A 15,079-nucleotide genomic window follows, 5' to 3' on the forward strand; every position below is an offset into this window, starting at 1 on the left:
TCCTGCACCGAGATCCGGCTACATCCATCGGGCCATCCACACACACACACACACACATACATCCACACACACACACACACGTCCACCCATCCACACACAGATCCACACACCGGTGGTTGACATTGTGAGGGTAGAGGTATGGGTAAAGATGCACCCCTTTCCCCCCCTCCACCGCCATCCGCCTTCGTGTCAGCACGCTCCAGCAGGCGTGCGTGCCGGCAGGGCGGGCGAGGGGGCGCTGGGAGGACCGTGATGAGGAGAGACGTGGCGGGAAGCGGACGACGCGCGGAGAGAGATCAAGGTGTTGGAGCGTGAGGGAGCTCGCCGCGCTAATATCAATATAACGATGGACCCCGTAATGATCCGAGCACGCAGGAGTCAGATGTCACCGTGTTGTCAGATCGCTGTAACAATGTCCCGTGCTGCCCTTGTCTGTTTGGACGGAGAGCTGTCTGACTCACGCTAGGCATCTCGTCGGCCGCTGTGGAAGATGGAAGCGGTTGATAACTATCGGAAGAGACACAGTGAAACAATACACTGCTTTGTTGTTGTCTGAATGTAAAAATAAATACTTGACAGCTTCTACGTGTGTGTGTGTGTGTGTGTGACATGTGTGTGTGGGAGGACGTGTAGATTTTGTGTAATTATGGTTATTTAATGAGAGGCAGGAAAACACAGAAGCGGATGCCAAGCGATGGTTGAGCCCTGAGGAGGGTTTACTGAGGGAAAGGGGGAATGGTTTTACACTGGAGCTCAGGTTCTGCCTTCTCAACATCGTTAGTAACACTCCTGTACAGTTGGTAGGGATCAACTCCAGCTTTCAGAAACGAGATTGAAGTGTATGTACGTGTGTGTATTTGTATAAATGTGAATGCATGTGTGTGTGTGTACGTGTGCATGTTTGTGTGTGTGCGTGTCACAGGTGTCTTTCCCAAGGCCATGCCTATCAGTACTGCTGCTCTTGGCAGAGCCTGGGGCATCTTAGATTAGAAACTACAGAAAGCCTGCAGTCCCGAACAAAGACACCGTTTCCACTTATCCCTGTTTCTGTCTCCATTTCCACATCCACCAAGCGGAGACAACATGCCTGCTGCACTTTAGAGTATCGTCTCACAGGAAATATGGTTTTCACACAAACATGCACGCACACACACAATATCCCAACACTGCCGTATCTCCCTGGTGTAAACCATCCCTGTTTGGAGTGTCTGCTTTAGTTGCCACCGGTGAAACCTGTGATCTTCACACATGTGACACTTGGGCTCACCAGGGTCCAGGGAGAACAACTGTCTTCACACCAGGGGAAGTTCTGCTGCTGCAGTCACCTCCCACTTCCTGATCCACACAGACAGGAACCGCTCCCCAGGGACACAAAATTCTGTCTTCCTCTCCCTCTCTCCAAGCATCCAGTCATCAACTCCCTCCCTCGCTCTCTCTGGGGCTGGGGGAGGGAGCGGGAGATGGGGGGGGGGGAGGGAGTCATGTGATATGGTGGTTTTGAGGTCTGGTCTCGGAGGGGTAGGGTTGTGGTGGTGTGTGATGGCGGGTGGAGAGGCTGGCTCTGACACCTGGCAGGTAGAAAGCGTTGGCGTAGGCAGGATGGGAGGGAGAGAGTGTCAACGTTGGATGAAAAGACAGGAGTGCTGTGACCACACCTGGACAGGAGTTCTGTCAACACATCCGTTAGGTCACTTAGAGGGTAGCTCTCCATCTACCTGAGCATATTTCACGCTGCGCTGGCTGCGGCAGAAAGCTCCGGTCTGGGTGGAAAGGGAGGAGGGAAGGAAGAACGTAAGGAAGGAAGAAAAGAGGGGTTTGTTTATATAGATCGACTGGGCAAGGTTATCAATTAAGAGGCGGGCGGGGGAATGGCAAAAGTCTTTTAGTAAAGAAGTGAAAATAATCAGTAAATAATAGATATATAGCGATGAATAATTGATGACTTACACAGATGCATTCATGCTGTGGAAAAATAGAACAGGGCCCTTTTCTGAGGTCATTCAGTTGGAGTGATAGAGATAAAGAAAAAGAAGTGGAAGAGAGAGAGAGAGAGAAAAGAGATGTACGGGGGTGGAGAGAAATGGAGAGAAGAAGAAAAAAAGAGGGAGGGGGGGAGGAGATTGAGAAAGAGTGAGCTTTGGAGAAGGAGTGACAGGAAGATAGTTGAAGAGAAAGAGAGTTAGAGAGACAAAAAGACAAGCGGGAGGGGGATCAGGGGCTTGATGGCACCCCTCGGCCCTGCCTCCCTCCTATATAATTCAGTCCGCTCCCCAAAGCATCCTACTTTTAGCTCACATGGCCACAGAAAAGGCTCAGTTCCCCTCGGACAGGATAGCCTGCCTTCTAGATGTCTCTACAGCCATCACACACACACACAAACCCACAAAATTAAAAAAGACCATGGAGGATGCTATGGTGGCAGCACTAGTGACATACGGTGGCAGTACCACAATACAGTAGATATTATTGCCGAAGGTTACTGACAGAATTGTTATAATCACTCCAGATTGTTGTGGTTGGCAGGCCAGTCCAATCTGCAGAGAAGACACTTCGACAGCAGTGGTTCTTTGGTTGACACCTCACGGGCGAACATACTGCACATCCCTATAGCCAGGGAAGAGGCTTGAATCGGATCTGTGTTCCCCATTCATGAGCTGCTGCTTGTCCAGATCAGACCTACTGCAAGCAGACAGGAGCACAGCTCCAGAATAGGAGAGAGAAAACAAACGCCCCCTCCCGCTTGTCTGCTGCCATTCTCACCCTGCTAAGGCAGTTAGAAACCAGAATGATCTTTAATGCATGATCAGGGGGAAGATTTTCTTAGGCTAAATTATAAAAGAGGGAGTGAGGGATGGTGAGACAGGGCGGACGTGAAGAGACAGCGGTGTTTGCTTGGAAGGCTGTTGTCTGTTATCTCACGGCTCAGTACTGATAGGGGACACGCGGGGAATATGGCAACGGAAAAAAAATGGAGCAAAACAGGGCTGGAGCTTCCAGGCTCTCCATGCTGTCATCCTGAGGTCTGGAGGCTGGGCTGAGGTAGCCGTGGTGGGGATGGGTCGTACTGTGGCACACAGGGAATAAGAAGCTCCGGGACAGTACAGGCATCATGTACTGCCATATTCATGAGAATGCGTGCCATCAAAGGCTGGTTGTATCTACCAGCCATGCCCATCCAGCCTTGCTCTCCCTGGTACCTCCTTTCCCTCCAGAGATGGGCAGTGGCACTGACAGGAACTCGACAGCCCCGGCCGGGGTGGAAGAGCCTGGGGGCGGTGGCCTCTGTTCCCTGTCAGTTGGTCCCAGTCACACAACAGGGTTGCATTTGTACATCATGGGGTGAGGTGTGGGATGTGTGTGTGTGTCTGTGTACAGTATGAATGTGTGTAGAGGCAGCATGCATCTATGTGTTTGTGTGTGTGCCCCGGAGAGAGGAGGGGAAAGACTTGACACACTTCGACCTTGCCGGACCTCCGCTGGCTGCTGATGCACCACAAGGGCGACGGCCCGCCGGGCGTCAACCCACGCCTGACAACACCCCACCTGGGTGACCTTTACCCTGCTTGACCCCCCAGCTGGACCCTATCAGCCTCTCCGTACAGCCCCACCGGGAGAGACGCCCCCTCCAAAGAACCAGAAGCAGCTTGTGGGGAAGGCCTGGTGGCGTTTGACAGACGGTTGAGGTCTGAGTGAGCCAAGTACTGGCGGATCCAAGGGGTGCAGCTGCAAAAGTATTTTTTGTTTACTTAAATATGCACATTACCTATCGGGATAAATAGTATAGACTAGTAGTACTAGTACTGGCAATGCTATGCTTTCAGTTTGTCTATCCAAAGGCTCTTCTTGACTTTCATTGTGCGTCTGTCCCATAATGTTGTTGTGTCAGTTTGACTGTCCTGTTTGATGTGCATGACCAGAGTGGTAGTCTGTGTGGCGTTGTTTGATTGGTCCAGGTAACGGTTTCGTTTCTTGATCAGTCTATTTACGGGCTGCACATTACTGGCCACGTGTCATTCGTGTTGTTAATTGACCAAATAAATAAGATTAACCAATTCTACACGTTTGTACGGGACAAGAGCGTCCCCACCAGGATTTCTATGGTAACGGCCTTTAACGAACATGAACATGTTTGTACAAGCGCCAACCGTATATTGTTATATGAATGTGATGTCGGCTAGCCTACCATAGGCTACTGTAGTCGCTGACCACTCGTTTCTTGGGGACTACATCTGTATACCTATCAAGAGACATACACTGACACCATCAACCGATCAATGTTACTATAAGTGTCGTCTTCCATCAGAATATGACGTGATTCTGTGGAGATCACGCCGGTCCAACTACACTATGTAATATCGCTTTAACGTATACACCAGCAACACAAGCAGCAGAATGAAAGCGAGTTCACGTGCGTCTATGAATTACAAAAAGTGTATTATGGGGCATTACAGTTACAACGACATAAGAGGTGTACCATGGAAAATGACTAGTTCAAATATGAATTTATAAGATATATATTTTTATTTTATTTACAATACTCACATATTCATAATTAAATATTTAAACACGAGAATACCTGAAAATAACGAGTTCAATAGTGACAACGGTTTGACTGGAAACGCTCACTGCACGCCCCCACGAGCTCAAATGTTTTCGTCTGACGCACTTTGACCTACCACGTGGTGCGGATGCCCTTCCTCTGTCGTCGTTCAGGTTAAACATGGCTGCGCTCTTGAGATCAACACGGTTACTTAAATTTTCGCCTTCGGGCTTGCTACAGATTACAGGAACAAACAGAAATGGACCGCCGCTTAGCCGGTTGTTCAGCGGAACCACCGGTGGAAAAGGACTCGGTGTGTGCCCGAGACAAGTGTCCCTTGGAAACAGCAGCTTATCCAGGTATCCCATGCAGTGATGCTTGTGGGCTAACTCGCCGGTCCATGCTTGCTTGTGTCGTCCTGCGGTTGTCATTGAGAGTCAATGTCAAACGAATGCAAAATTTCACAATAAAAATTTAAGCCACTTATAGGTTGATCATACACATGGTTATCAAATTGTACTAAGGTACATCATACGACAAAGATGGCTCCCTTTTTATATAATGTGCAAACTTGATGCTTGTGTAACCAAAACATTTGAATCGTTCATAGTGCATAAGACCTAACGTAGATCTTAGAAATCTTATAAGCCTGATCCGTATGCCACATTAACACTACTTAATAAAGGTGTTGGATGTCTAGCCACAGCTAGTCCATTTTGGATTGCTTGCTAGCATGCAGTGCTAACCTTAGTGAACGAAGGAGCCAGATGACTTCGAATAGGTATCCTCGACACCACACAAAGCACATAGCTAGCAAATCACATGGGAAGATAGTCGTCCAATACTACAGGAAACAAGGGCAGCCAATGTATCATCTGGAGCTTTCACATCAAGGTCATGATTGTGTAATGATGCCCAGTTGGGGAAGATCCACATAGTTTTTACACAATGAAACATAGCTCCCATGTACAGAGTAGGGCTCGATATGAAGTACATGTAAGTTATAGACTAGGTGTTCCAGGTACTTCATGTCTCACATAATACTTTGGGCTCTCTCCGTCTGGTCAGCTTCTAAACAGGGATTTAAAGGATGAACGAATTTGTGTTCCATCTTTCAAACCACCCATATTGTCTTACCAGGTGCTTGTTGCCATATGCCGGTGTGCGTCACTACACGGTGGTTCCAGAGCAGCGTGGGCCCCCGGGCGACGAGGCCAGTGTGGGGGTGCGCTCCAAGCAGATCAAGCAGTTCGACTGGGCCCTGGCCAAGCTGGACAACTCGGTGAGGAGGACCGGCCGCGTCACCAAGACTCTGCTGATGCGCGTGTTCCACGACCTCTGCAGGACAGGTACCGTGCTCCCGACACCACACACCAGGGTGCGAGTTACGGGGGGGGGGGGGGGGGGCTCTGACCCCCCTAATTAAGACTTGGACCCCCCCAAAAGTAGTAAAAACAACTGGTCGGGGGGGTTGATACACGCCCGGGAGAAGATGTTGACCCGATTGTCATTGTATGATTGGCACTCTGCCAGACACACCACACACCCCACACACTCTCTGATCAGCTTCCCTGCAGCCTCCACGTTCCCTGCAGCCTCGTTCTTTCAGTTCTGTTAGCATTCGCCATGTAGCAAAAAGTTGCAAAAAGTCACTCACCTTCAATGCTCTCTCCTCCCCCTCTCCAGGCTACCCTAGTGGCAACCAGGCCCTGCTGCTGTTACGAAGCTGTGGCTCCTTGTTACCAGAGATGCCCCTGGAAGAGCGCACCGAGCTGGCACACCGCATCTGGGACAAGCTCTTAGAGATGGGTAAGAGCTAGTTCCTCTGACGTGGTTGGGCCAGCCTGGATGGGTCTCTGTTTGCAGGAACATGGTCATAGCTGTCTTTCTTGGATTCGTCATGGAAACTATTTGGGAATTTCACTTTGTTTTTTCTATAACTGTGTTTGTACTTTCTTGGTCCAGGTGCCTCGTATGATGCCAGCCACTACAACGCTCTGCTGAAGGTCTACTTGCAGAACGAGTTCAAGTTCTCCCCCACTGAGTTCCTGGCTAAGATGGAGGCAGCCAACGTCCAGCCCAACAGGGTGAGTAACCAGGCTTCTGGATGGTTCAACTTAAAAAAAGGATTAGCAGGATTAAAACCTAGTAGACTAGCTGTGCTGATTTGCTATCATGATGGCAACTATTTATTGTGAGCCAGATCAGTCAATGTGAAATGTGAAATACTGTTTTGCCCCTTCTCAGGTAACCTTCCAGAGATTGATTGCTGCCTACTGCCAAGAGGGAAACATAGATGGAGCCAGGTATTATACCTTAAAGAACCTGACATCAGTATGACTTTAGAATCTCTGTATTCTTTAACTGTTGATATTGTGTTCACCTGACAGCACAATCCTGGGATTCATGAAGAGCAAGGATCTGCCAATCACAGAGGCTGTTTTCAACTCCCTAGTGACAGGTCATGCCCGTGCAGGGTAAGCAACACAAGATTCATATACTTCAATACCTAGGGTCTAAAAGGAGGGAACATGTCATGAGTGTCTTGTGATCATATTGCATAGTTTACTTACATTTACATTTAGTCATTTAGCAGACGCTCTTATCCAGAGCGACTTATAGTAAGTACAGGGTCATTCCCCCCGAGGCAAGTAGGGTGAAGTGCCTTGCCCAAGGACACAACGTCATTTGACACGGCCGGGAATCAAACTGGCAACCTTCAGATTACTAGCCCGACTCCCTCACCGCTCAGCCACCTGACTCCCCCTGACTCCCCACTTACAATTCATCTCAACCTTATTTTGTCTGTACATGGTTTTCACTGTGGTCGACCTATGTCGTGCAGTGATGTGGAGAGTGCAGAGAACATACTGCCAGTCATGAGGACTGCAGGCATCGAGCCAGGACCAGACACCTACATGGCACTTCTTACTGTCTATGCCGAGAAAGGAGACATGGCCAAGATCATACAGGTGAGAGTCCATACCTGATGTTACCAGACGTTCATCAGTTTCTTACCATCTGCTGATTGGACCATGGTCCATGTGTGTACTGCACTAGAGGGTGTCTACCAGACTCGAAATATGTCTCCCTCCCTCCCTGACTCCCTGACTCATTGCCTCCATACCTCCCTGACTCACTGCCTTCATACATCCCTGCTCCAGACCCTGGAGTCGGTGGAGGGGGCAGACTCCAGTCTCATGGACAGAGACTTGATGCAGGTGATCTTCAGCCTGTCCAAGGCTGGACACCAGCAGCACGTCCCTGCAGTGGCAGAACGCCTGCGTCACGAGAGGGGCTACATACCAGGTAGGAACCATCATCAGAATGGGTTTTATTCGCCATGAAAGTTTGCACAGACAAGGAATTTGCTTTGGCAGGAAGGTGCAAACATTAAACATATAGGAATCAAAAATTTTAATATGAGGACTAACTATACTAAGGGTACATAACTAGCAATACTAGGTGGAATTAGATTAAAATAAACTATACAATAAAATAGGTAAAATAAAATATGGTAGGAACCATCATACGATCCTACTCACTTACCAGATAGATAACATTAGTCCTCGTAGCTACTCTCTTGGTTTGCATGTACATCTAACACAGCCTCCTGACCCAAAGGGGCGATACTAGAACAATAATAATAATCAAAACAAATCTTTATTTCAATTCCACATGGTCTTTTATTATGTCGATAGTAATCATTCAGTCATAGGAAGTAAAGAGTTTGACTGTGAGATACACCTTTTGATTTTGTCCCCTCTTGCTCCCTGTAGATGCCATGAACCTTTGTCTGAGCCTGATCACACAGGGTCACGAGGACACGGCCTTCACCATGCTCAAGACCTTCCCCACCCTTCAGGCTGAAACCAGCAGCACGGACGTACCCAGTCAGGGCAATTTCTTCTTGCGCCATTGCGTCAACATGGACGTGGTGAGCACAGATGCTGAAAGATTAGGCATGTTCTGTCTTCATGGAATGCACTTGTATTTATTCTCTGTCCTTTCTCTCTCTCTCTCTCTCTCTTCTTCTTCTCTCTCTTGCAGCCTGTGGAGAAGTTGGCTGCCTTTTGCAAGGAGCTTCAAGATTCAAACCTGCACTCCACACCCCTGCAGTTCTCTCTCTACTGCTCCCTGGAGGCCAAGAAGACAGGTACACAAGAAGTACATGATGAAAATCGCCATTAGAGCTGTGTATTGGACTTCACTTCATTGCTTTAGAATAGACATATTTCTTGATATAAATACCTCTCTCTCCTTCTCTCTCTCTTGATCCTGATCTCTGGTCCTCTCCAGCTACCGCTATGGAGCTCATGAAGCTGATGAAGGAGCAGGGATTACCCATAAGGCCGCACTACTTCTGGCCGCTCCTCACACACCACCAGAAGGAAAAGAACACAGCAGGTGGGTCGGGGGGGGGGGGTGGAATGGGCTCCCACCAGACCTGAGAGTGTCTGAAGAGATTAGCTGCTCAAGTAGAGTACTGCTGGTCTGTTCCCTGTGTCAATCTGCAGACACATCCATGCCTAGTTGTACTGTGTGCACGTATGTCTGTCAGTACTGTCTAGAAGGCTGACACACTGCTAACTCCTTCACACTCTTCAGTGCGTAGGTATGCTTTCTAGACGGTCCTTGTGTCGGCCTTCACTCTAGCTGACCGACAGGCAGACGGACAAGGCCATCTCAGCAAGGACACCTGTCACTTATAGGGGATATGGACAGCGCTGTTGTCACCAGCACAGTCCACTTCTGTTTCTAGCGGGGGTTGTCGCTTTGATACGTAATCTTACCACAGGGCATTCATGGGACATGTCTGATGCTGGCTGTCTGAAGGGTCAATCAGATGATTGACAGGTAAGGGGTTTTCTTTCTTGGCTACGTGGCTCGCGTAACCACAGCAACCGAACCTGAAGTTACGGTTGCCTGTCAGAGGGATGAAGTTCTCTCTCCTCTCTGACCTCTTCCTGTTGAGCCCTCCACTCCACTTGGCTGCAAATGTCTCACTATGCTACCAGACAAACTATCTTGGAAATATACTTCTTTTAAGTGCTTCTGTAAGGAACGGTGGACCTGAAAGTTGATCTTTGAAGTTTGGGCGTACTGTTAGGTTTTTAGTCATTCTGCCAAAAAGTCGTTTTTTGAATGTTAGAGCTTAATGGGGGCTGTCATGCCCCGGGGGGGGTGTTATGAAGTATAGAAGGTAGGAGGGAGAGAGACACTAGGTGTGTGTGTGTGTGTGTTGGGGGGGTATAGAGCTGTGGTGTGGGAAGGTTATGACTCGACCAGACCTCCATCAACCCAGGGCTTTTAGAAGAACCGTCTGTAAAATATTAATGGGCATCTGAGTGGACCCACATAGAAGGATTTCACTGGAGCGGGGCAAGGGGAGGCGAATGCATTCGATCTGTGAGTAAGATGGAGTCGTAACAGAACTGATAACACACACACACCACACAGACAGACAGACAGGCTCACATCAGAGCCGTGAATTGGAAATGGATCTGTGAGACCATAGGAAAGAAGGATTGTGTCCTATGATCATACCTTCCCAAGGCCCATGTGGCTCCACAAGGGCCCTATGGAATACTTTTAAATTACTACAATACTTTTTTGGGGGACACATTCTTAAATTTCTCTTTTAAATTTGAGGGGTTGGTCCACATTTCGTATATATATATATATATATATAAAAAATGTTTTTCCATAAATAACACAATACACACTAGTCACACGGAGGACTTTGACAGTCCTTTCGCCGTGTTTGCTTCATCAAACATCAGATAGCCTGAGGGATGTTACTCCCCAACCTCCGTTCTTGGAGGCAAAGGATCAAAGGTCATTGTGCTTCCAGTGGTTCCTAGACTCTTACGGTCCAATCCCTACCCGGACAATCCTGGGGTGAGCTCAGATGGAGCCGGGGTCACGTAACGGTCGAGTATTAAAACGCGTCATCCTTGGGATCAATAGATTCTTATACCATTCTTGTTTTGTTCTTGTTGTTTTTTCGTGTAAAAATCTGTTGCGTTTTGAGAAGGATTTTTGTAACGTTCCTGAAAACACCTTGGAAAAAGAAAATCACAGATGGCTATCGTACCGAGTCTGTGTTAAAATTCATGAGAAACAGTAATACGGGCGCTGTCAAAGGAATTCAGTCATGTTTAATGCTCTAAGTGCAGATTAGGTGACAGAGTGCGTAATTTTGCTTAGCTCTCCCTTTTGCACCCCACCCCCGCCCCCACCTCTTTCTGAAGAGTTATTAAAAAGTAATATTTCCCTGTTGCTTAATTGACGGCATTTGAGCTGGCAGCTAGCCGGAGTCTCATCTGTAGACCAGCGGAGATGTTGCAGACTCGGCAAGCTGCACGCTAGCGGCCCCCAGTCTGAACACACCGGACATCCATTTAGTTGTCAAAGCGCTTAACGAGAGCGATGGGGAAACTTCTCTCTCTCTCCTGCACACACCCGTTCCCTGACTCCGTTGTTAGCCTTAACCCTCATGAATGATGCAGCCTCTCTCTCACTCGCTTTGTGTGTGGTGTGTGTGTGTGTGTGTGTGTGAGAGATTTGGCGGGCACCGTGGTGGAGGTGATGTGACTGATGCGGAGTGACTTGATTTCATGTAAATGCGAGCGCTCTGAGGGAATTCACTTTGGATTACGCGCACCACTGTGCACGGCCATGAAATATTAAGCGCCATGACACTTTCTGTCCACAGGTGTCACTGGCGGGCAGGACCACGGCCGAGGAAAAACTTTGCATTTTGATGAGGTGTGGATTTGGGCAGGCGAGTTTGAGGAAGCATATGCTTTTGCTTTTGTCCCACCAGCCGCGAGCCACGGCCGCTTGTCACTCCCGAGCAGGGAGCGCGCTCTTATCGCTTGTGACACAGCAGCATTAGAGAGGCGAGGGATGGAGGGAGGCAGACTGCCCTGTGTTTGGCTCCGCTACGAAGAGGCTTTTATGTTTAGGACGAGGAGATCTTAAGCTCCCGCCTGACCTCCTCATATACGCCTCCGCAATCGAATGTACACCCCCCCCCCCCCACACACACACACACACACAATTAATGGGGCAGAGACTAGGACCCCTCAGCACTGATTTCATCAGACGTCACAGCCACCTGAACATGCAGAGAGAGAGAGAAGGAGAGAAAACAGTGGAAGGGAAATAGAGATGTGACAGGCTCTCTCCAAGGACAAGAGGGGAGGGCAAGAACCAGTTCACTGTCAGGACACTGGGCCTCTTGGGCCTGCTTTTGAATCTTGTTTTTCTCTCTTTCGGTTTCTCCCCCTTGGTGTAGCTCTCTCGTGGTAGGCTACATCATGAGAATGACCTGTGTGTACGATGTCGGTTATCCTTGTCATTCAGATGTAGTAGTTTAGCCTGTAAATCAGAGGCGTAGGCCTGGGTAAGCAGAGGCCTATCCAAATTGTTCTAAGGCCGACCCAAAACCGAAAATATCAACGAAAAAATGTGTGCACCGGGTGCACATCGCAAAGTAAATAAGTAAAAAAAAAAAACTGAAAAGATGCCTATCCATATTTTTCTAGGCCTACCCAAAAGGACTATTCTGGCTACGTCCCTGCTGTAAATGGTAGGAGTAGCAAGGCGTTAAATGTGCTCTTATTGAAACAGTCTGATCCATACATTAGCACATTTTCTTCCCTCAACTACTGTTCATACGTCACATTCCACACTATGTAACTCATATCGTCAGTTTCCAAACATTGGTGAAATCAAGTGGAGCTCGCAAGAAACATTTGCTATCTAGCTCACTCTGCTGTTCCGCGGATATGAATGTTGAACCTCTGCAGATAGTTTATGAACTAAAGTTACTGAGACATGTTTACAGCGTCTCCCGAAATGGCGTTTACTGACCCAGCAATGCCGTTTTAAAAGCGGTCTCTCACGCGCTAGCTAACGCGTTCGCGGAAAAAGTGCTGACCGCGGAGTCTCACGTGAAAACGAGGACACGTATACATTTACCGGCGCCATTCACATGTTTCCTATCCGTCTGTCTTCTTCAGAAAATGGATCATGGATAATTCAACAGGAAAACAGGTGCGCTCTCTCTTTCATAAAAAAAGACTTGAGCGAAACCAGGATGGGGGACGATGCTCTCGGGCTCCATTGAGAAGAAAGAGGCAGATCGCCTGTTTACTTTTTCTTGAAAGCAAGAAGGGTAGTGAGCTGTGAAGGGAGCAAGAGGGATGAATGAATGAATGAGGAGAATGGAGATGGGAGTGATGTTGGGGGCTGCCTGCCTGGTTATTCAGGTGCTCTACCTGAGTACCTTAACCCCCAACCCCCCCTCGGTCCGGGGGTCCTAAGGAAGGTTTTAATGGCATATAAAAGCCTAGCTGATCTTTTATTCAGGTGCGTAGGGCCCGACGCAGGCTATTGCCAGGTGAACATAGACCTCCCTTGAGAACCAGGAAACTCAGCTGTGTGTTATGGCCTGAAAGAAGAGTAAACACTAAAACACACACACACACGTGTCTCTCTCCTTCTTGCTTTCTCTCTTGACATTGCAACACTTAGCTCCACCTTGCTAAAGAATGCAAAGGAACACGGTGTGCAGGTAAACAACGTAGCCACAAACGGCACACATATACACGTTCGCTTATCTCTGTGCGGTGGAACGGCGCAGAACCGGCTGTTCCATATGCATGGGGCTGTTGTGAGGCTCTGCCCAGGGCCGGACCCCAAGGGGTAGCTGCAAAACAGGGTGACAAGTCCCCCTTCAGCCTCTCCCCACAGCCAGCCACGACCAGACTGGTGTGGTGGCACATGCATTATTATTCTAATGGGGAGGTGTGTGAGAATGTGTGCCAGCTCATTTATTTTCTAAGACACAGATGTAAACAGCACAAACCAAGCTGTGTGTGTGTAAGGGGGTGTGTGTGTGACTGAAAGACAGGCTATAGCCTGGCACACATTTTTACGACTTACTATTTATGACACTGGACCACATCTGATTCTCTGTTGATGTAGACTATGCTAGAGTCTATATTCTTCGATGTTGTATTTTTCTATATTCTTGGCTTTTCTAGGCTCTCCTAGTGTATTGTACGTGGACTGTTTTCATACGAAGGCTTGTGTTATGTGGCGTTTTCTAGACTGTTCTGCCTCTTCTCCTCAGGAGTTTTGGAGGTGATAAAGGGCATGCAGATGCTGGGGGTGCCAACCGACACGACGACCTTCGACACCTACATCCTGCCTACCTTCCCCAACGTTGACAGCGCCGCTGCCGCTCTCAAGGTAGGGTGTGTGTGTGTGTGTGTGTGTGTGTGTGTGTGTGTGTGTGTGCGCGAGTGAGCGAGCGAGGGCTATTTTTCCAGCATTCCTATTGTACTTGAATAACTGTATGTGATTGTGTGTGTGTGTGTGTGTTGCAGGTAGATGAATAACTGTGTGTGTGTGTTGCAGGTAGAGGAATAACTATGTGATTGTGTGTGTTGCAGTTAGAGGAATAACTGTGTGTGTGAAGGTGTGTGTTGCAGGTAGAGGAATAACTATGTGATTGTGTGTTGCAGGAAGTGGGCTGCTCCATGGACTCTGACAACGTCCTGTGTTCTGAAGTGCGTTCCAAGGCGGCAAGTGGTGACCTGGTGGCCCTGTTGACCATGTGTAAGCACACGCCTCCTACGGTTCTCACAGGAATGTTAAAGGGTTCGAATCCCCCTCCTCTCGCCGCCCCCCTCCCAACACTGAAATGGCCTCCCTTTGCTCCAGAGAGCCATGATGCACTCTGGGAGTTCAAACGCCCATCATCAGCATCTGGCCACCGTTTCGCCTGAAGGCTAATTGCCCCGTCAGAGAGCTGTGTGGCTTCTTGTCTCTTCGAATGGGCCCCATGCGCGCGCACGCTCTCACTCACACACACACACACACTCCTCTCCACACTCATCAGGCCCTTTCAAGTGATTAGTGTGAGGGGGAGGAGGGAGGTGATGGGACACCTTGAGGAGGTAATTTTTTTAATAATGGAAGCCTCTTTTTCTACCCCCCCCAGTGTGCCCTCTCTTACTGCTGTCAAACCTTCCTCATGTTCTTTATCCCTCTCGCGGCTTTTAATAGTCGTGGAAGTTTTTCTTCACTTTCTTCACTTTACTTTTTGGTGCTCTACTGTTGGTTTAATGGTGTGAGTGTCTTGTAGAGTGTATGACCGTGTGTGTGTGTGTGTTCTCTCCAGTGTCAGACTCGTCCTTCCCTGCCATGGACCTGAGTCAATTCAGAGGAAATCTCATCAACGGCTTCAGAAAGTAAGTCTGCTTGCTGTGTGTGGGGGTGGGGGTGTGGCGTGTGTGTTTATTTCATGTTTATTGACCAGGGTTAAGGTAGGCCTAAAGCCAGTGTTATATTATGGTGATTGTGGCGTATGTGCAGTGTAGTGCACCGTGTGTGTGTGTGTCTCCTTGCTTGCAGCTGGCCACACAGTCCTGTGTGCCTCATACATATGGAGGCTGTCATCCTCCAGCCTCAAAGCATTGTGGGAGACATGCTAATGTAAATACACTCAGCCCCACCCCCAGG

At 48.6% G+C, this 15,079-nt stretch overlaps 1 protein-coding gene across 1 annotated transcript in view; it reads left to right on the plus strand.

Annotated features, from left to right (window-relative positions):
* The first annotated feature begins 4,718 nt into the window (after positions 1-4,718).
* The window catches only part of lrpprc (leucine-rich pentatricopeptide repeat containing), a 41,093-nt gene continuing 30,732 nt past the window's right edge, over positions 4,719-15,079 (plus strand). The window contains exons 1-14 of the mRNA XM_067236873.1: positions 4,719-4,899; positions 5,681-5,889; positions 6,227-6,349; positions 6,506-6,627; positions 6,788-6,846; positions 6,931-7,017; positions 7,386-7,512; positions 7,705-7,849; positions 8,320-8,477; positions 8,591-8,696; positions 8,840-8,947; positions 13,686-13,804; positions 14,080-14,173; positions 14,739-14,808. Of these exons, the coding sequence (XP_067092974.1) occupies positions 4,721-4,899; positions 5,681-5,889; positions 6,227-6,349; positions 6,506-6,627; positions 6,788-6,846; positions 6,931-7,017; positions 7,386-7,512; positions 7,705-7,849; positions 8,320-8,477; positions 8,591-8,696; positions 8,840-8,947; positions 13,686-13,804; positions 14,080-14,173; positions 14,739-14,808 (1,706 nt within the window). The 5' untranslated portion in view covers positions 4,719-4,720. The remainder of the gene's footprint in view (positions 4,900-5,680; positions 5,890-6,226; positions 6,350-6,505; positions 6,628-6,787; positions 6,847-6,930; positions 7,018-7,385; positions 7,513-7,704; positions 7,850-8,319; positions 8,478-8,590; positions 8,697-8,839; positions 8,948-13,685; positions 13,805-14,079; positions 14,174-14,738; positions 14,809-15,079) is intronic.

The sequence above is a fragment of the Osmerus mordax genome, chromosome 5 (genome assembly GCF_038355195.1).
Source record: "Osmerus mordax isolate fOsmMor3 chromosome 5, fOsmMor3.pri, whole genome shotgun sequence".
In the NCBI taxonomy this organism is placed as follows: Eukaryota; Metazoa; Chordata; class Actinopteri; order Osmeriformes; family Osmeridae; genus Osmerus; species Osmerus mordax.